Source organism: Salmo salar, chromosome ssa18 (genome assembly GCF_905237065.1).
Source record: "Salmo salar chromosome ssa18, Ssal_v3.1, whole genome shotgun sequence".
Classification (NCBI taxonomy): Eukaryota; Metazoa; Chordata; class Actinopteri; order Salmoniformes; family Salmonidae; genus Salmo; species Salmo salar.
Window position 1 is genome coordinate 21,271,490 of NC_059459.1, and position 21,165 is coordinate 21,292,654.

Here is a 21,165-nt window from a genome sequence, read left to right on the forward strand (position 1 = left end):
TGTCAGTCAGCACTGAAATATGCAGACAATCATGAAAATGTTGTCCTTGCACTCAAGGAAAAACACTGCTTGCTCTGCAAAAACAGAAACGTTTTTGCTGTTGATTTCTGACCAACATCAACCTGACTTGGTAGATTATTGCTGTAGACCTAAAGGGGAATTTCATGTTCAACATTAGATCATTTTTTACAATACTGTTGATGTTTTATAAACGTCTCCAACGTTCTGAATGAACAGAGTCCAGTTTTTAACCTAACTATGGGAAATCATGAAAGGTACTAACGGAAGTGTCTATGACCTGGCCATCCTCGGATGGAGAATTAGTAATGGAGAGGCACCATACTTACACTAAATCATATCAAATGGTATTAGTCACATGCGCTGAATACAACAGGCCTTACAGTGAAATGCTTACTTACGAGCCCCTAACAGTGCAGTTTCAAAAAATACGGATAAGAATAAGAGATACATTTAACAAGTAATTAAAGAGCAGCAGTAAAAAAATAACAATATATACAGGGAGGTGCCGGTACAGAGTCAATGTGCGGGGGCACAGGTTAGTTGAGGTAGTATGTATAGTTGAAGTCAGAAGTTTACATTTGTTGTCCTTAAGCCATTTTGCCACAACTTTGGAAGTATGCTTGGGGTCATTGTCCATTTGGAAGACACATTTGCGACCAAGCTTTAACTTCAAGACTGATGTCTTGAGATGTTGTGTCAATATATCCACATAATTTCCCTGCCTCATGATGCCATCTATTTTGTGAAGTGCACCAGTCCCTCCTGCAGCAAAGCAACCCCACAACATGATGCTGCCACCCCCGTGCTTCACGGTTGGGATGGTGTTATTCGGCTTGCAAGCTTCGCCCTTTTTCCTCCAAACAACATTATGGCCAAACTGTTCTGTTTTAGCTTCATCAGACCAGAGGACATTTCTCCAAAAAGTACGATCTTTGTCCCCATGTGCAGTTGCAAACCGTAGTCTGGCTTTTTTATGGCTGTTTTGGAGCTGTGGCTTCTTCCTTGCTGAGCGGCCTTTCAGGTTATGTCGATATAGGACTCGTTTTACTGTGGATATATATACTTTTGTATCTGTTTCCTCCAGCATCTTCACAAGGTCCTTTGCTGTTGTTCTGTGATTTGATTTGCACGTTTTGCACCAAAATACGTTCATCTCTAGGAGACAGAACACATCTCCTTCCTTTGCGGTATGACGGCTGCGTGGTCCCATGGTGTTTATACTTGCGTACTATTGTTTGTACAGATGAATGTGGTACCCTCATGCATTTGGAAATTGCTCCCAAGGATGAACCAGACTTGTGGAGGTCTACAAATTTTTTTCTGAGGTCTTGGTTGATTTCTTTTCATTTTCCCATGATGTCAAGCAAAGAGGCACTGAGTTTGAAGGTAGGACTTGAAATACATCCACAGGTACACCTCCAATTGACTCCAATGATGTCAATTAGCCTATCAGAAGCTTCTAAAGCCATGACATTTCTTTCTGGAATTTTCCAAGTTGTTTAATGGCACAGTCAACATGTAAACTTCTGACCCACTGGAATTGTGATACAGTGAATTATAAGTGAAATAATCTGTCTGTAAAAAAATGTGTTAACAAGAAATGTATGGAGTGGTTGAAAAACGAGTTTTAATGACTCCAACCTAAGTGTATGTAAACTTCTGACTTCAACTGTACATGTAGGTAGAGTTAATTAAAGTGACTATGCATAGATGACAACAGAGTGGCAGTGGTGTGGGGGGGGGGGGCAATGCAAATAATCTGTTCAAAAGTTTGGGGTCACATAGAAATGTCCTTGTTTTTTAAAGAAAATCACATTTTTTGTCCATTAAAATAACATCAAATTGATCACAAATACGGTGTAGACATTGTTAATATGGTAAATGACTGTCACGGGTACTTAGGGCAGGAGGAAGGAGTAGAGTCAAATGCAGGAGATATCGTCCAGTAGCTCGAAGTTTATTCACACCCACACACTAGGTGATCAAAAGGCACTGGGAGTGCACAATACCCAAAAGGGAAACAGGTAATCCACAAAGGGAAAATCACGCACGGGGCGCAGCCCGGCGAGAAAATAAATCCTCCAATATAAAAACGATAGAGAAGAAACGGCCACAGTGTAAACCCGCTGACAAACAAACAATCCCGCACAACACACAACCCCAAAGGAACAAACTAAATACCCCCCCACTAATGACAGAAATGACAACAGGTGCGGACCTAGACAGACAAAACACAATGAACACAGAAACACAGATCGGCGGCAGCTAGTAGACCGGCGACGACGACCGGCGAGCGCCGCCCGGCCGAGGAGGGGCACCATTTTCTGTGGATACTGTGACAGTAACCCTCCCCTGACGCGCGGCTCCTGCAGCGCGCCGACGCCAGCCTCGGGGACGACCCGGAGGGCGAGGCGCCGGCCGGTCCGGACGGAGACGATGGAACTCCTGGAGCATAGTGGGATCCAAAATGTCCTCCACCGGAACCCAGCACCTCTCCTCCGGGCCGTACCCCTCCCAGTCCACGAGGTACTGCAGGCCCCCTACCCGACGTCGGGAGTCCAGGATGGCCCTGACTGTGTACGCCGGGGCCCCCCCGATATCCAGGGGGGGCGGAGGGACCTCCCGCACCTCAGCGTCCTGCAGTGGACCAGCTACCACCAGCCTGAGGAGAGACACATGAAACGAGGGGTTAATGCGGTAATATGAAGGGAGTTGTAACCTATAACACACCTCGTTTATTCTCCTCAGGACTTTGAACAGCCCCACAAATCGCGGACCCAGCTTCCGGCCGGGCAGGTTCCGGGTCGAGAGCCAGACTATATCCCCTGGATTGTATACAGGAGCCTCACTGCGGCGGCGGTCAGCGCTCTCCTTCTGTCGCCCGATAGCCCGCTTCAGGCACTCCTGGACAGCCCTCCAGGTCTCTTGAGAGCGCTGTACCCATTCCTCCACCGCAGGGGTCTCCGTCTGGCTCTGCTGCCAAGGCACCAGTACCGGCTGATAACCTAATACAACTTGAAAAGGTGACAAGTTAGTGGAGGAGTGGCGTTGAGAGTTCTGGGCCATCTCGGCCCATGGCACGAACCTCGACCACTCCCCTGGCCGGTCCTGGCAATATGACCGCAGAAACCTGCCCACATCCTGGTTGATGCGTTCTACCTGCCCATTACTCTCGGGGTGGAAACCCGAGGTCAGGCTGACCGAGACCCCAGCCTCTCCATAAATGACCTCCACACTCTGGAGGTGAACTGGGGACCCCGATCAGATACGATGTCCTCGGGCACCCCGTAGTGCCGGAAGACATGGGTGAATAGGGCCTCCGCGGTCTGTAGGGCCGTAGGAAGACCGGGCAACGGGAGCAGACGGCAGGACTTCGAAAACCGATCCACAACAACCAGGATCGTCGTGTTCCCCTGAGATGGCGGGAGATCAGTTAGGAAATCCACCGAGAGGTGAGACCAAAGTCGCTGTGGAAAGGGGAGGGGCTGTAGTTTCCCTCGAGGCAGGTGCCTAGGAGCCTTGCACTGGGCGCACACCGAACAGGAAGAGACATAGTGTCTTACATCCTCAGCCAAGGTGGGCCACCAGTACTTCCCTTTCAGGCCTCGCACTGTCCGCTTCACCGCAGGATGACCCGAGGAGGGTAAAGTGTGGGCCCATCGGATCAGGCGATCGCGAACACCAAGCGGAACGAACCTCAGACCCGCGGGACATTGAGGCGGAATGGGTTCTGACTGAACCGCCCGCTCGATGTCCGCATCCACCTCCCATACCACCGGCGCCACTAGACAGGACGCAGGGAGTATGGGAGCGGGATCGATGGTCCTCTCCTCGGTGTCATAGAGACGCGACAGTGCGTCGGCCTTCCGGTTCCGAGAACCCGGAATGTATGAAAGGGTGAACTGAAACCTAGTAAAGAACATAGCCCACCTGGCTTGACGAGGATTCAGTCTCCTCGCTGCCCGGATGTACTCCAGGTTACGGTGGTCGGTCCAGATGAGAAAAGGGTGACGTGCCCCCTCAAGCCAATGTCTCCACACTGTCAAAGCCTTGACCACAGCTAACAACTCCCTGTCCCCCACATCGTAGTTGCGCTCTGCCGGGCTTAGCTTCCTAGAAAAGAAAGCGCAGGGGCGGAGCTTCAGAGGAGCGCCCGAACGCTGTGACAGAACTGCTCCTACCCCAGCTTCGGACGCGTCCACCTCCACCACGAATGGCAAAGAGGGATCCGGATGCGCCAGCACCGGAGCGTCAGTAAACAGAACCTTCAGATGACGGAAGGCCCTGTCCGCCTCCGCCGACCACCGCAGCCGCACCGGACCCCCCTTCAGCAGTGAGGTAATGGGGAACTCTCAAAGGAACAGTTTTCAGCTGTGCTAACATAATTACAAAAGGGTTTTCTAATGATCAATTAGCCTTTTAAAATGAGAAACTTGGATTAGCTAACACAACATGCCATTGGAACACAGGAATGATGGTTGCTGATCATGGGCCTCTGTACGCCTACGTAGATATTCCATAAAAGAATCTGCCGATTCCAGCTGCAATAGTCATTTACAACGTTAACAATGTCTACACTGTATTTCTGATCAATTTGATGTTATTTTAATGGACCAAAAATGAGCTTTTCTTTCAAAAACAAGGACATTTCTAAGTGACCCCAAACTTTTGAACGGTAGTGTGGTAGTGTATGTGCTCATCAAAAAGTCAGCTGTCATGGCTAGAGTCCAGAGCTTTCCATGGTCGGGTTACGTAGTCAGGAAAACAGGGCCCTAGTCATGACAACCACCAATGCAATGGATCTGGGAACTGGAATCCCTCTTCCTGGCCCTTTCCCAGCATGCCCGCGTACTTCCTGTCCAGTATGTGTCAGCTGTGCTGGGTGTCCCGTCCCCTCACCTCTGGTGTCCTGTGTTTGTGTTCTAGAGTCATCCTGCATCACTGAAGCTGGTGGTGGAGGCGGAAGGTGAACAACTGGTCCTGGCACTAGAAAAAAACCAGTAAGTCATCATTCTATATTCCACTGCACATCCTAAAGTCCTACATCAGACCTTCATCACTACAGGCATCTCGGCTTCCAAAGGAATATGGATGTTTTGGGGACTATTGAAATGGTTTGTTTGAATTTGGGAAGATACAATCACATTAACATATGGAGTAAACAATGATCAGATGTGTTGCTCTTCAACTAGCATATGCTGTGCCCATGGCTGTAGTAAGAGCTACGGGAAACGATTCTACAGTATGAGGGCTGATACAGTTTATGGAGGGGAAAAAATATTTCACAGAACAAATGTCGAGGCACTTTTATGGTTTAGTCTCTCTGAAGAGTTGAGTGATGATAGTTGATAGAGAATGAGGGTGAAGTGGACTCGAGAGGTTTTTTTTCTCTCTCTCAACACCTTTTTCTCTTCCAGACTGTGGAATATAACACCAGGCATGAGAACTGGGAATCCTATGGAGTATTTGTGAAATCAACTGCATATATACACACGGTTCATATATATACAGTACAAGCTAAGCATTTCCAGAAGCAAGGAGACTTGGGCCAGGTATTAGGTCTGAAGCAGCCATAGGCCTTCAAGTATTTTATACTTGGCTTAATCATTGCGTTTGAATGTGTAACTTACACTCCTTGGCTTGGACACTGTGCAGGAGACATGATCTCCCTCCAGTTGGTTTAGTCTGCCAGGTTTGATGGACCACCATAGATGCATAGACTAGACCAGTAGGGATAAGACCCCGGAGATCTATCAGATTTCACTGCAACGCTACTGAGATAGTACATACACTTTGACATTAGGATATTCTCATTGATTTTGTGTACTGCATTCACTCCCGTCACTCCTTTGAAACACACCCACTATAAACACCAAAACTCTGATTTTCCTCATCACCTCACTTCTACTGTCCAACTTAATCTGTGTCCCTGACAAAATTCCCACCAGCCTATTCCTAAAAATATAAAATCCCACCCAAGTACCCTACCCGCATCGCCAACCTTGGTGACCCGTGTGTCAGCTGTGAGAGATAAGCCAGCCCAGGAATTCCCTTCCGTCTGTTCCGCCTGTCCTCCTCCCTGCCTCCCTCCAGATGTGTCCGCTGATGTCTGTCTCACGTCTGTACCCAGACACAGGTGGTGTGTGACCTCTGCATGCTCTCTGTGTGTGCACTGTGCGGGGTTGTACCCTCCCTGCCTTCTCTGTAGGATCAAGAGGTAGGAAGAACCTCTGAGCCAGCACAGAGTAGTAGTTTGCTCTCTGTTTGTGGTGTATAACACCACAATATGCTGCTAATGTCCACTTAATAGCGTTCAGTATGAAGGTTCTATTATCCTAAGAAATTAGTTTCACCAATAAATTAGCTGCACTGTAGACAGACAGATCTAAGCGACAGGTAGAGCAGAAAGTACCCTGAAATGTATAGAGATTCTGGTATGCATTCCATAAGAGTTTTTGTTTTATTGGTTTTCAGTAAGAGTGAGTTGGTCAACTGAATTAAAGGACCTGTTTAGTAAGTGGATGTTTTCTTGGCTGAGTTATGCAAGGTTTACTGTAAGTGGTGTTTTTTTTTTACAGAGTTCTGCTGAGTCCATAAGGTTTCCTAATTTGGTTTTCCTCAAGTGCACACCTGGTCCAGGGCCAATCTGAAAAGATCTAGCTCTACCAAAAAGTAAACAGAATAGCCAATCTAATTAATAAACCAATATGTTAGCTAGCAGCCCTCTGACCCAACAGTCTGGCCTTGAGAAAGTATAGAGCTGTTCAGGCTGTGTGTGTTTGGGCAAGCATGCGTTTGTTCATTGATTATCATCAATAGATTGATTCCTCTATCCTCTCAGCTAGAAGCACTCACAACCTGTGTAGCATTAACAGTATTGTGAGACCAACTCAGTGGCCTTGTGGTTAGTGTCTGTCCAGAGATTGGAAGTCTGGGAGTTTGATCCCTGGCCGAGTCATACCAAAGACTATAAAAATGGGACCCGATGCATCTCTGCTTGACACTAAGGAGATAGATTGAGGGACTGCCCTGTGATAGACTAGCGTCTTGTCCATGGGGTGTACTTGTACATCAAGCTGCCTCACGCTACAGAAACAGGAGATACTTCTTTGAGCTGTTCTGGCTTGCACAAGCAAAGGCTACTTCCAGTTATTGAGTCTCTCTAAAGTAACAGCCCAAACCCACTTAAACTTTTTCCTTTGGTTTCTCCTGGAAATATTTGACCCAAAAAAGCGGTCAATTTAGTGTTGGACCTGCATGTTCTGTCTGAGCTTGATGTTGGCTCTCTGTCAGCTCTGTACCTGAGCAACAGACTGAGAAATTAGGCTGATGCATCTGGCCTCATTGGATCCTGGCTCTCATTTATTCCCATTTCTCTGTTTAGTTTTTTGGAGGGTGTGTGTGTGTGTGTGTGTGTGTGTGTGTGTGTGTGTGTGTGTGTGTGTGTGTGTGTGTGTGTGTGTGTGTGTGTGTGTGTGTGTGTGTGTGTGTGTGTGTGTCTGCCTGCCTGCCTGCCTGCCTGCCTGCCTGCCTGCCTGCCAGCGGAGCTGTTTTTATTTATTCAGTCTGAGTGGAGTGCCTCCCTGCTCCTGAAGCAGCACCCACCGGATCATTGTTTCAACGTTTTCAAGGCTTCAGATATTGATTTTATAATGGAATTTTCTGTCATTAGTCAGGAACGTTGTGAAAAATACAAGAACCTCACAACGGCCCACACTGCCATGCAGAGACACCAAGCTGTGTAAAAACAAAATGGATCAGATTATGCAAATCACAGAAGGACGGAGTAGTGAGAGGATGAAGAAAGATTGACTGAAGGAGGAAGGTTATAAGTCTTGCATTTGGCTTTGGTTATGTCAATACTTTTTGATGAGGTCTAGCCCTTAAGATGCCAGTTTTAGTCACTCTTGATGGCAGGGGCATAAACAATGGCAGTTTTCAGGCAATACATGACTACTACAAGCAGTACAGAGACTATAGAGAAATAGCGTTCTGAATCCATAGGGGGACTCAAAGGTCAAAGGTTATAATAGCCGTGATCTAGAGCATGTTAGACAGCCTCTCATGATGTCAGTCCTATGAGACATTACACTGATTAAAGACTGCAACGGTAGGAAGAAAGAATGTGTGTGTGTGTGTGTGTGTGTGTGTGTGTGTGTGTGTGTGTGTGTGTGTGTGTGTGTGTGTGTGTGTGTGTGTGTGTGTGTGTGTGTGTGTGTGTGTGTGTGTGTGTGTGTGTGTGTGTGCTACCTGGTCTCATAGACTAGACGTAACATAGTAAATGTAAATCCGAGGACACTCAAATTAGTATGATATGTTACGTTTGGTATGGTTACATAAGACAGAAGGCTAATTAAGGCAAGAAACAAAAGGAGGGTTGTTGGTCGGGGTGGATGGATAGGACCCAAAGGTTGCGTGTTCGAATGTCATCACGGACAATTTAGCATTTTAGCTAATTAGCAACTTTTCAACAATTTGTTATATACTTTGCAACTACTTGGCATGTTAGCTAACCCCTCCCCTAACCCTAATCTTAACCCTTTAACTTAACTCCTAACCTTAACCCTAACCCATTCCTCTAACCCCTAGCATAGCTAACGTTAGTCAGCTAGCTAATGTTAACCCTTTAACCTAACTCCTAACCTTAACCCCTACTTCTAACCCCTAGCCTAGCCAATGTTAGCCAACTAGCTAATGTTAGCATTAGCCAACTAGCTAACGTTAACTACAACCAATTGGAAATTCATAACATATTATACGTTTTTGCAAATTCATAACATATTGTACATTTTTGAAATTCTTAACATATTACACATTTACATATTTGTTCATATCATATGAATTGTAATTCGTACCATATCATACGTAATTGATTATGGACATCCACAAATTAATACATACCATACTAAACGGAACATATCATACGAAATGGAGTGTCTCGAATTTACGTACAGAATAATATGAAATGCTCTGAGACCAGGTTGATGTGTGCCGGCTGGGTTGAGTGGATTTTGATAAATTGTCTTGTCAGGAAGAGTTCCATTTAATACTGTTCAATTTTCCAATTTTCCTAGTACATTCATTTGATTCAGGTCATGCTGTACTTTTGCGTGTTCGAATGTCATCATGGACAATTTAGCATTTTAGCTAATTAGCAACTTTTCAACAATTTGTTATATACTTTGCAACTACTTGGCATGTTAGCTAACCCCTCCCCTAACCCTAATCTTAACCCTTTAACTTAACTCCTAACCTTAACCCTAACCCATTCCTCTAACCCCTAGCATAGCTAACGTTAGTCAGCTAGCTAATGTTAACCCTTTAACCTAACTCCTAACCTTAACCCCTACTTCTAACCCCTAGCCTAGCCAATGTTAGCCAACTAGCTAATGTTAGCATTAGCCAACTAGCTAACGTTAACTACAACCAATTGGAAATTCATAACATATTATAAGTTTTTGCAAATTCATAACATATTGTACATTTTTGAAATTCTTAACATATTACACATTTACATATTTGTTCATATCATATGAATTGTAATTCGTACCATATCATACGTAATTGATTATGGACATCCACAAATTAATACATACCATACTAAACGGAACATATCATACGAAATGGAGTGTCTCGAATTTACGTACAGAATAATATGAAATGCTCTGAGACCAGGTTGATGTGTGCCGGCTGGGTTGAGTGGATTTTGATAAATTGTCTTGTCAGGAAGAGTTCCATTTAATACTGTTCAATTTTCCAATTTTCCTAGTACATTCATTTGATTCAGGTCATGCTGTACTTTTGGGTGTTGCAAAGCTTTTAGTATGTAACTGCACATAATTTCAGCATTAGGCATCTACAGTAATGATACAGGAAATTCCCAGACAACAGAATAACTTTTTAATGTCTCCATCCATTTCTCTTATCTGGGCCAGTTCCTGAAAGATTTGTCTTGAATCCATTCGACAGCTCAGTTGTTGACAGATTACTTCCCCATGAAGACATTTCCTCAAATACTTTTCTGCCAGGAAGGAATAGGAGATAGCGGATCCTTCACAAACACAGGTCACTGTTAAACAACATCATTATGGCTGCCACAAACATCCCCATAGCAACATCCTCCTCAAGACTGTCATGATTAGCAGGAGATGAGTTCAGATGAGGCCCCGTATGAGCTGTACCAAACAGAGTAGAGGACTGACAATGTCATGATCCCAAACAACCACCAGTACTAGACTTGGAGTACATCATTAGTGGAGAAGCTCATTGACAAGAGGAAGACCCTGGACAAAGAGAGCGCTGGTGTCCTTAGCTGGGTAATTGGATCTGTCAAATCAGAGATATGTCTTAGTCATGTGTCAGAGTTATTTCAGTAGCACGGGTCCAGTTGAAAGGAATTAGTGGTTAGCTCGTTCGCCTGTCAACTCTGCAGCATAATGGGGTGGTTTTAAGCACTCCCTTACAGCTCAGTGTAAACACTGTAATGATGGCTTTCCAGGCAGACTAAACAAACACTACAGCGACCTAGTGACCTGGCAGGTCACGAGACGAGACAACTACCATGACGATGTCTCTAAGAGCAGCACAGGACATTAGCTGCATTGCGTCTCTTCGCCAAGGATTTAATCCCTGTCTCTCAAATGTTCACTCTTTTTTGCTTTCACTCTCTTTCATTCTCTCACTCTCTTTCTCTGTCTTTCTCACTCTCTCCAATCCATCCCATCCTGTGTATGGACCTCCAGTGGCAGATGAATATGGTAGGAAGAGTGGTGGGTGTGTGTGTGTGAGGGAGTATGTGAGCAGCCCGTCTCTCTGAAGACCAGCTCTTTCCAGAACCTTTCCCCTCTCCACAGGCGACTTGCGACCTGATTCGAGCCACCAGTGGGGGATTTGGACCAGGCTGCTGTGTCTGGTGCCAACACAGTGTGCCCTCAGCAGTACTCTCTGCCCCCGTTGCCAAATCTCTGTGCCCCCTGCTTCGTGTGCCAAGACTCTGTGCACTATACCGGTCACAATCCATTTGCGTAGCATTGCCGGGTTAAATTGTACAAAACGCTCTTAGCCTTTGGTATGAAGTACATTTTCGTCCATGTGTGCCTTTTAGCCTTAGTAAATACACTGAAGTACATTAGAGCGAATTTGTTGATAAAAAAGTAATGTAATACATCCATACCAATAAAGGCTCTGTGACTTTTAGATGGAATTCTTTCCGTTAGACTTACTCTACTCTGCATTGATTAGGTACTATTTCTGGCAATGTTTTGGGTTGTGAAATGGAACACTTGGCAGTGGGTGGCTACCCCATGAGTGTTTGCAGTTGTGCAAGCGTCAATGACAATTCCCCTACTGCTAAAATAAATAACATTTCCAATACAGAATTAAACTGAGTGGATTTTTCTCTTTTCAAATTACATGTGCAGAAGCTTCAGTTATCCCTAAGTTTAGAACAGCAATTATTGATAGTCTTATTGCTTCTTGTGGTCTTTTTTAATTAGTGGTCAGAAAGAATGTGAGAAAGTTCAAGGGGTAATACAGATTGCCCTTGGGAAGAGTTGCCTGCTACTTAAAGGACCAAATAATTAGGGCTGGGAAATGTCAGGTACGATAGTATCACGATACTTAGGTGCCGATACAATATGTATGGAAATTCTCACGCTTTCCATGATTTTATATGTATTGTGATTTGATAATGCGATTTTATTGCGATTTGATGTTCCAAACATATTGCTCACTACAATGTCTGCTGCAGAGAGATGAGAGAGCATGAGAAAATTAGTTTTGATCAGTCAAGGAAATAAAAGTGCTAAAAACATGTTGGCTCACTATTGAAAAAGAAGATGGACAACAAGTTATAAGATGAAAAATACTGGCGTATGAGCGCAAGTACAACCGACTAGCGCTGGCTAACGCTACCTAGCAAAGCATAAATATATATAATAATTTTTACAAATCGATACTTGGAGTCAAAGTATTGATAAAGTATCGTCCCCATATCACTAAAAAGAACAGAAGGAGGAATCCCTTGGTGTTGTTCAGGGATAAGAGAAGAGTATTCCATTTCTGTATTTGCATGAGGTAGACCTTAAGCCAAGCTCAGACTGGCCCTTGTTCTCTATTCATCTCTCTGTATGAGTGTTTTTCCAGATGGATTGTGGGACCTCTGTCGGTGTCCTATGTTTCGTGGAGGAGCCATGTCTTTGCAGCCAGCTTTTCTACTGGACATCTGGACAATGGGAATGGAAGAACTGGACCACCTGTTTACAGCACTATGGGCTATGGCCACTCACAACAACAGCTGATTCTAGCCTCTGGTTATCCATCTTTTTGGTTGTCTGATAGAGTTCCCTACCAAGGTTACAAACTTTCCTGAAATAACAGATTTTCAGGACTACACAGGGACATGGTTTGTCCTGTATATACAGTGTTGTCAACCATTCATTAAACAGTACAACACTTTCTCTCAGGTTCTAGGACAGTTTACTGTTAGCTGAGTAGTTTGAGGCAAGCCTCTAACATTCTAGATGTTCCAAATTTATTTCAAGCTTACATCCTCTCCTTGAGATTGCTAAAACATATGACATCACCTCTTGCTGCTCCCGTCTGGCTATTTTTAGGGAACAGTCATTGTAGCAAGGATGTTGTCAAGCCACTTAGCAAAAGTGTTTGTGTTGTGTGTGTTTTCTTGTGTCTGCATTTCTCATCTACCTGAGAGAACATTTGGTGGGACGTCACCCAATTTTCACTGCTTTTAACCTTACATATATGGGTCCCTTATCAGGGGTGTTAGCTTGCAGAGCGGTTGAAGTCCTGCGAGCATCAGCAGTTTGTGGTTCGCACTTGAGAACATTACAGAGAGTAAGTGCCTTCAAATGAGACTTGGGATGTGATGCATTTTCTGCCGTGCCCAACGGCCTCACAGAGCAAACCCCTGCTTTTAAAAATCACACTGATAGATATGGTGTCAGTGAAATTAACTACAGATGTAGAATCTTAATTTGACCACTCTTTTGTTGCTGAGAATTTTCCTGCATCGCAGGAAATGCAGATGAGCTTCGTGATTTACATAAATTCACTGAAAACCAACACTAACAAACAGTTCTATTAACAGTATTGCACTTTTTATGTAGCTTAGTTTTGGGCAGCTAATAGCCTAACTGCCGATCAAGTAACATTATGGACTAAACGTTCAAATCATGTTTCTGCAGGATTATTTTGCTGTGACAACATTGGTCAAATTGCGATCCTACAGTGAGGGAAAAAACGTATTTGATCCCCTGCTGATTTTGTACGTTTGTCCACTGACAATGAAATGATCAGTCTATAACTTTAATGGTAGGTTTATTTGAACAGTGAGAGACAGAATAACAGCAAAAAAATCCAGAAAAACCCATGTCAAAAATGTTATAAATTGATTTGCATTTTAATGAGGGAAATAAGTATTTGACCCCCTCTCAATCAGAAAGATTTCTGGCTCCCAGGTGTCTTTTATACAGGTAACAAGGTGAGATTAGGAGCACACTCTTAAAGGGAGTGCTCCTAATCTCAGCTTGTTACCTGTCCACAGAAGCAATCAATCAATCAGATTCCAAACTCTCCACCATGGTCAAGACCAAAGAGCTCTCCAAGGATGTCAGGGACAAGATTGTAGACCTACACAAGGCTGGAATGGGCTACAAGACCATCGCCAAGCAGCTTGGTGAGAAGGTGACAACAGTTGGTGCGATTATTCGCAAATGGAAGAAACACAAAAGAACTGTCAATCTCCCTCGGCCTGGGGCTCCATGCAAGATCTCACCTCCTGGAGTTGCAATGATCATGAGAACGGTGAGGAATCAGCCCAGAACTACACGGGAGGATCTTGTCAATGATCTCAAGGTAGCTGGGACCATAGTCACCAAGAAAACAATTGGTAACACACTACGCCGTGAAGGACTGAAATCCTGCAGCGCCCGCAAGGTCCCCCTGCTCAAGAAAGCACATATACATGCCCGTCTGAAGTTTGCCAATGAACATCTGAATGATTCAGAGGACAACTGGGTGAAAGTGTTGTGGTCAGATGAGACCAAAAGGGAGCTCTTTGGCATCAACTCAACTCACCGTGTTTGGAGGAGGAGGAAGGCTGCCTATGGCCCCAAGAACACCATCCCCACCGTCAAACATGGAGGTGGAAACATTATGCTTTGGGGGTGTTTTTCTGCTAAGGGGACAGGACAACTTCACCGCATCAAAGGGACGATGGACGGGGCCATGTACCGTCAAATCTTGGTTGAGAACCTCCTTCCCTCAGCCAGGGCATTGAAAATGGGTCGTGGATGGGTATTCCAGCATGACAATGACCCAAAACACACGGTCAAGGCAACAAAGGAGTGGCTCAAGAAGAAGCACATGAAGGTCCTGGAGTGGCCTAGCCAGTCTCCAGACCTTAATCCCATAGAAAATCTGTGGAGGGAGCTGAAGGTTCGAGTTGCCAAACGTCAGCCTCCAAACCTTAATGATTTGGAGAAGATCTGCAAAGAGGAGTGGGACAAAATCCCTCCTCAGATGTGTGCAAACCTGGTGGCCAACTACAAGAAAGGTCTGACCTCTGTGATTGCCAACAAGGGTTTTGCCACCAAGTACTAAGTCATGTTTTGCAGAGGGGTCAAATACTTATTTCCCTCATTAAAATGCAAATCAATTTATAACATTTTTGACATGCGTTTTTCTGGATTTTTTTGTTGTTATTCTGTCTCTCACTGTTCAAATAAACCTACCATTAAAATTATCGACTGATCATTTCTTTTGTCAGTGGGCAAACGTACAAAATCAGCAGGGGATCAAATACTTTCCCTCCTCACTGTACATCTCTATTGCTGTGTAGGCAAGTGCAAAACATATGGTAAGTTATGTAGGGCTTTTTCCTTCTCTTGCTTTGGGACTGGGGCCCTAGATGTTAATGGTGAATAATGTTCCTATTTATCTGGATCAGCGGGAAAGGAAGACATCCTGGAGAGTGAGGGAATGCATTATTTTTTTCTGCTACTATAGAGATCTCTGGAGATGGTATGATTTGCATGTACATTATATATTGCATTCACATGCATTTGTCTCTGACACAATGTGAACATTACAATGTGTCATTATGTTAAATTTCCTGCCCTAGTATATCCGGTTGCACAGCCCGAATCTATCCTGGGTCGACTATATCATAATCATGTTTCATATGAAGATGCAAGCCTCTTGGCCCCCTTTGCCATCCATACCAAAGTTATAATGAGAGAACACGGTCTCAGAAATTTACAAAAACCTTTAGGGAACTACCCTCCGATATACAGTACCAGTCAAAAGTTTGGCCACACCTACTCATTCCAGGGTATTTTCTTTATTTTATACTATTTTCTACATTGTAGAATAATAGAGAAGACATCAGAAGTATGAAATAACACATATGGAATCATGTAGTAACCAAAAAAGTGTTAACCTGTTATGGCTAGGGGGCAGTATTTTCACAGCCGGATAAAAAACGTACCCAATTTAATCTGATTATTACTCCTGCCCAGAAACTAGAATATGCATATAATTATTAGCTTTGGATAGAAAACACTCCAAAGTTTCTAAAACTGTTTGAATGGTGTCTGTGAGTATAACAGAACTCATTTGGCAGGCCAAAACCTGAGAAGATTCCATGCAGGAAGTGCCCTGTCTGACAATTTCTTGCCCTGCTTGATTATCTCTATCCATTACAGAGGATCTCTGCTGTTACGTGACACTTCCTACGGCTCCCATGGGCTCTCAGAAGGCGGCAAAAAGCTGAATCGTGGCTTTGCAGGCTCTGGCTGAAAAAAAGTAGCGCGTTTGGGTAGTGGCTGGTTACAGTACTGTGAGACTCAGGCGCGTGCCCGCATCGACCCCATGCTTTGTTTTCTTTCGTCTGTTTACCTAAACGCAGATTCCCGGTCGGAATATTATCGCTTTTTTATGAGAAAAATGGCATAAAAATTGATTTTAAACAGCGGTTGACATGCTTCGAAGTACGGTAATGGAATATTTAGAAATCTTTTGTCACGAAATGCGCCATGCTCGTGACCCTTATTTACACTTCGGATAGTGTCTTGAACGCACAAACAAAACGCCGCTGTTTGGATATAACTATGGATTATTTTGAACCAAACCAACATTTGTTATTGAAGTAGCAGTCCTGGGAGTGCATTCTGACGAAGAACACCAAAGGTAATCAAACTTTTCTAATAGTAAATCTGACTTTGGTCAGGCCTAAACTTGGTGGGTGTCTAAATAGCTATCCGTGTTGCCGGGCTATCTACTGAGAATATTGCAAAATGTGCTTTCACCGAAAAGCTATTTTAAAATCGGACACCTCGATTGCACAAAGGAGTTCTGTATCTATAATTCTTAAAATAATTGTTATGTTTTTTGTGAACGTTTATCGTGAGTAATTTAGTAAATTCACTGGAGGTTTGCGGGGGCTATGCTAGTTCTGAACGTCACATGCTAATGTAAAAAGCTGGTTTTTGATATAAATATGAACTTGATTGAACAAAACATGCATGTATTGTATAACATAATGTCCTAGGTGTGTCATCTGATGAAGATCATCAAAGGTTAGTGCTGCATTTAGCTGTGGTTTTGTTTTTTGTGACATTATATGCTAGCTTGAAAAATGGGTGTCTGATTATTTCTGGCTGGGTACTCTGCTGACATAATCTAATGTTTTGCTTTCGCTGTAAAGCCTTTTTGAAATCGGACAGTGTGGTTAGATAAAGGAGAGTCTTGTCTTTAAAATGCTGTGAAATAGTCATATGTTTGAAAAATGGAAGTTTTTGTATTTTAGAGGAATTTGTAATTCGCGCCACGCCTATCATTGGATATTGGAGCAGGAGTTCCGCAGCGGAACGTCTAGATGTAAGAGGTTAAACAATCAAAATATATTTTAGATGTTAGATTCTTCAAAGTAGCCATCCTTTGCCTTGATGACAGCTTTGCACACTCTTGGTCGGGTGATTGTGGAGGGCAGGTCATCTGATGGAGCACTCCATCACTCTCCTTCTTGGTCAAATAGCCCTTACACAGCCTGGAGGTGTGTTGGGTCATTGTCCTGTTGAAAAACAAATGATAGTTCCTCTAAGTGCAAACCATATTGGATGATGTATCGCTGCAAAATGTTGTGGTAGCCATGCTGGTTAAGTGTGCCTTGAATTCTAAATAAATCACCAACAGTGTCACCAGCAAAGCACCCCCACACCATCACACCACCTCCTCCATGCTTCACGGTGGGAACTAAACATGCGGCGATCATTCGTTCACCTACTCTGCGTCTCACTAAGACATGGTAGTTGGAACAAAAAATCTCAAATTTGGGCTCATCAGACCAAAGGACAGATTTCCACCGGTCTAATGTCCATTGCTCGTGTTTCTTGGCCCAAGCAAGTCTCTTCTTATTATTAGTGTCCTTTAGTAGTTGTTTCTTTGTAGCATTTCGACCATGAAGGCCTGATTCACACAGTCTCCTCTGAACAGTTGATGTTGAGATGTGTCTGTTACTTGAACTCTGAAGCATTTATTTGAGCTGTTCTTGCCATAATATGGACTTGGTATTTTATCAAATAGGGCTATCTTCTGTGTACCACCCCTACCTTGTCACAACACAACTGATTGGCTCAAACTCATTAAGAAGTAAATAAATTCCACAAATTAACATTTAACAAGGCACACCTGTTAATTGAAATGCATTCCAGGTGACTACCTCATGAAGTTGTTTGAGAGAATGCCAAGAGTGTAAAGCTGTCATCAAGGCAAAGGGTGCCTACTTTGAAGAATCTCAAATATAACATATATTTTGATTTGTTTAACACTTTTTTTGGTTACTACATGATTTCATGTGTTATGTTATAGTTGTGATGTCTTCACTATTATTCTACAATGTAGAAAATAGTAAAAATAAAGAGAAACCCTGAGTAGGTGTGTCCAAACTGTTGACTGGTACTGTATATCCTCTAATGAACATTTATTGTACAGAGAAGAAGTCATAACTAAGAGACCCATGAGAGAGAGGTTATTGGGCTAGATCGTGCCTCTGCTGAGGTTATTTGTATCAGATTAGAGCAGCTTTATAGTCTCACAGATCTTTATCTCACATGGATATGTCAGTCAAATCACTGTCTTAGCTGTCAGGCGATCCAGGTGATGTAAAGATTATGGGGACTACATGGTTCTGGCTTTGAGCTGAAACCTGTGAGCAAGAAGTGCACATGCACACAACACACACACAAACACAGGATGGGAAGTGTGGCTCCGTCATCTGCCAGATGTGCTTAGGAAAACAAGGAAGTAAGGAAATGCATCACATCACTGATGGAGGGGATTTTACCCAGCTGGTGTGTAAGGCCTTGCTGAACCTGCATGGGAGCAGCAAATCAAGTGGACAAACAGAGAGAGAACAGGAACATGAGGGATGTTTTATTCAGGATATAGATAAGCGAACCGGGGATTTGTTTTAGACTTATCCATTTTGTTATAAGGTCCTAAATAAGAAATGGATGTTCTATTTAAAACAGACAAGAGATTATGAAGGTTCCAGTCCAGGAGATTAATTATGGATGACTTTCAAATATTTTTGCCACATACCAATCATATTGGACAGTGGACTTCTAGGTTTAAGGTCAGTCAACCCTGAGAATCATATAATCTCCCCAGTATCGGACTGTGAGAGTCAGATGTTCAGAGTCAGGGTAAAGATTTTTTTTAAAGCATGTATTATTCTCAGGTACTGAAGAGGGAAGACAAAGTAGTGAAGCAGGGTCAGGGGTGCCAGAGCTGTTGTCAGAACAATTTACACCTTGCATCTTGGGAACACAATGACCTTCTGACCTTTAACCTGAGCCCCTTGTGTGCCTATTCGACCACAATCCTACTTCCTGTCCAGGGTCAGTGTAGCTCCAGTATTCCTGCACATTGCTTATAGCAATGAAGGCAGGCTCTCATTGTACTGCAATTCTAACACTTTCAGAGAGCAGTTAGAATCATTAGGAATGAGGAGGAACTGAGGAATGTATTCATTTCAAAGTAGTTCCTGTATGTGACTTTACACTTCACCCTTAGTGAGTCCATAGTTGACATGTGCCTCTCTGGCCACCACAGCAATAACTCAAAATGCGTACTCTGTGACAGTCCGATCACCCTGATCCTCTGTTTAAGTGATACTGTGCAGTGGAAGACAACCCCCATCATGTTTCCAGGGTAATGAGGTGTGGGATGACAAATTGGACGCTATTATCTTATTCTAGAATCAAAGCTGCGTCTGTAAAAACAGAAAAGAATTGGAATTAATAATGCCAGACATTTAAAGAGCAGAGAGTGTGCTTTGGGTGGGAAGGGATTAAGGGGAAGTAATATTGTGTTTTTTGTTGTTGTTGAATTACAAGTGCTATCTAGAACCTAAAGGGTTCTTTGGCTGTCCCCATAGGAGAACCCTTTGAATAAACCTGTTTGGTTCCAGGAGGTTCTACATGGAACCCAAAAGCGTTCTACCTGGAACCAAAACGGGTTCTCCTATCGGGACAGCCGAAGAACTCTTTTGGAGTGTATGTGTGTCATTGCTTTCCGTCATTGGTACCATCCACCTCCAGTGGTCTGTGTACCTCAGCTGTCAATCACTGTTTCTTTATGCAGTGTGTCCATGCCTATTCGACTACATGCAAATAATGAATTGTAAAGAGGTGTCAATCTTCACAAAAACAAGAAAGGAAAAAAGGAAGAAAAAAAACAAAGAAGTAAAGTTTGTAGAGGGAGCTTAAGGCAGAGAATCTGGATACCACTTCTATTTTCTATTCAGCCCTTTGTCTGTTTTCCCTGAAGAAAAAAAGATGTTTGGCAGAACAATGAGACCACTTTGGGGAGCAACCTTAGATTAATTGGAGAGATAGTAACACACTGACAGTAATATTTGTGTATTTGTTTACTTTGTTCAATGAATAATAATGGGCCTCCTTCCTTTAAGATCCCCAGTCACTCATTAGTTCCGGTGTAGAACTTGTTATGAATGTGAATATGGAAGTAGCTAAAGCAGCGGTTTTGCATCTGAGCAGTGGGTAGTTACTAAACAACGCCTGGGGGTTGTTGCGGATGTGGCTGACTGGAATAAATACTTTGCCAGCAAGCTTTTTCCCACAGAGTTTGTAACAGTCTACAAACACAGGAAGTTAGTTGTCACGTTTAGGTCCTTATGCGTCTGAAGGTTGACTTAATACAGTGGTTATTATGTGACTTATGTCACTGTCATCAGCCATTACGGTACATATGCATGCCATAACATGAGGTAGCTTACAGTGTTTCTAAAATGTCATGTTTAAGCAATAAGGCCTGAGCGGGTGTGGTATATTGCCAATATACCACGGCTAAGGGCTCTTTCTTAGGACACAGCCCTTAGCCGTGGTATATTGGCCATATATCACAAACCACCGAGGTGCCTTATTGCTATTATAAACTGCTTACCAACGAAATTAGAGCAGTAAAAATACATGTTTTGTCATACCGGTGGTATACGGTCTGATATACCATGGCTTTCAGGCAATCAGCATTCAGGGGTCGAACCACCCAGTTTATAATCGTTCTCAGCTATGTTGAGATTTTACAAATGTTTGTCTCATATTTACAAGTTAAATGGCTAATTTTATTTTAAATAGTTCATATGAAATGTGAATTTGACAGGCAGTTGGTGTTGACATCAGTCCTGTGTCTTTAAAAAAGTTGTAATCATTGATTTAAGATGACCATTACAGATATGCACATTGGCCCCCACTACAAAAGGGAACGTTGGAAGAGCTGCAAAATACTTTTTTTAACATGCAGCTGTATAAATGAAGAATGTGGATGTTAATAAACTTGTAAGTATTTGCATCTGTGTAGTGGCTCAGCAACCACAGTAGTCTATGTAAAAAGTTGTGTCTGATGCGAATAAAAACATTCAAAAGCTTCTCCATTTGACGTTTTGAATAGTAATGAAAGGTTTACAAAGAAAATTAATTTAACACGGTCAAAAACTGTATTGCTCCATAGATTTATTATTGCCTTCTGATCTAAGCAGTGATGTCACGGATATGACCTCATATGGATTAAACTAAATGGCGCAACTAGCATATGCAAAGGGGG

The 21,165-nt window shown here is 43.3% G+C and overlaps 1 protein-coding gene across 2 annotated transcripts in view; it reads left to right on the top strand.

Annotated features, from left to right (window-relative positions):
• Positions 1–21,165, top strand: part of LOC106577034 (disintegrin and metalloproteinase domain-containing protein 12) — a 158,452-nt gene that overhangs the window by 56,964 nt on the left and 80,323 nt on the right. For both annotated transcript variants that reach the window (XM_014154703.2, XM_014154704.2), the window contains exon 3: positions 4,948–5,021. In XM_014154703.2, the coding sequence (XP_014010178.2) occupies positions 4,948–5,021 (74 nt within the window). The remainder of the gene's footprint in view (positions 1–4,947; positions 5,022–21,165) is intronic.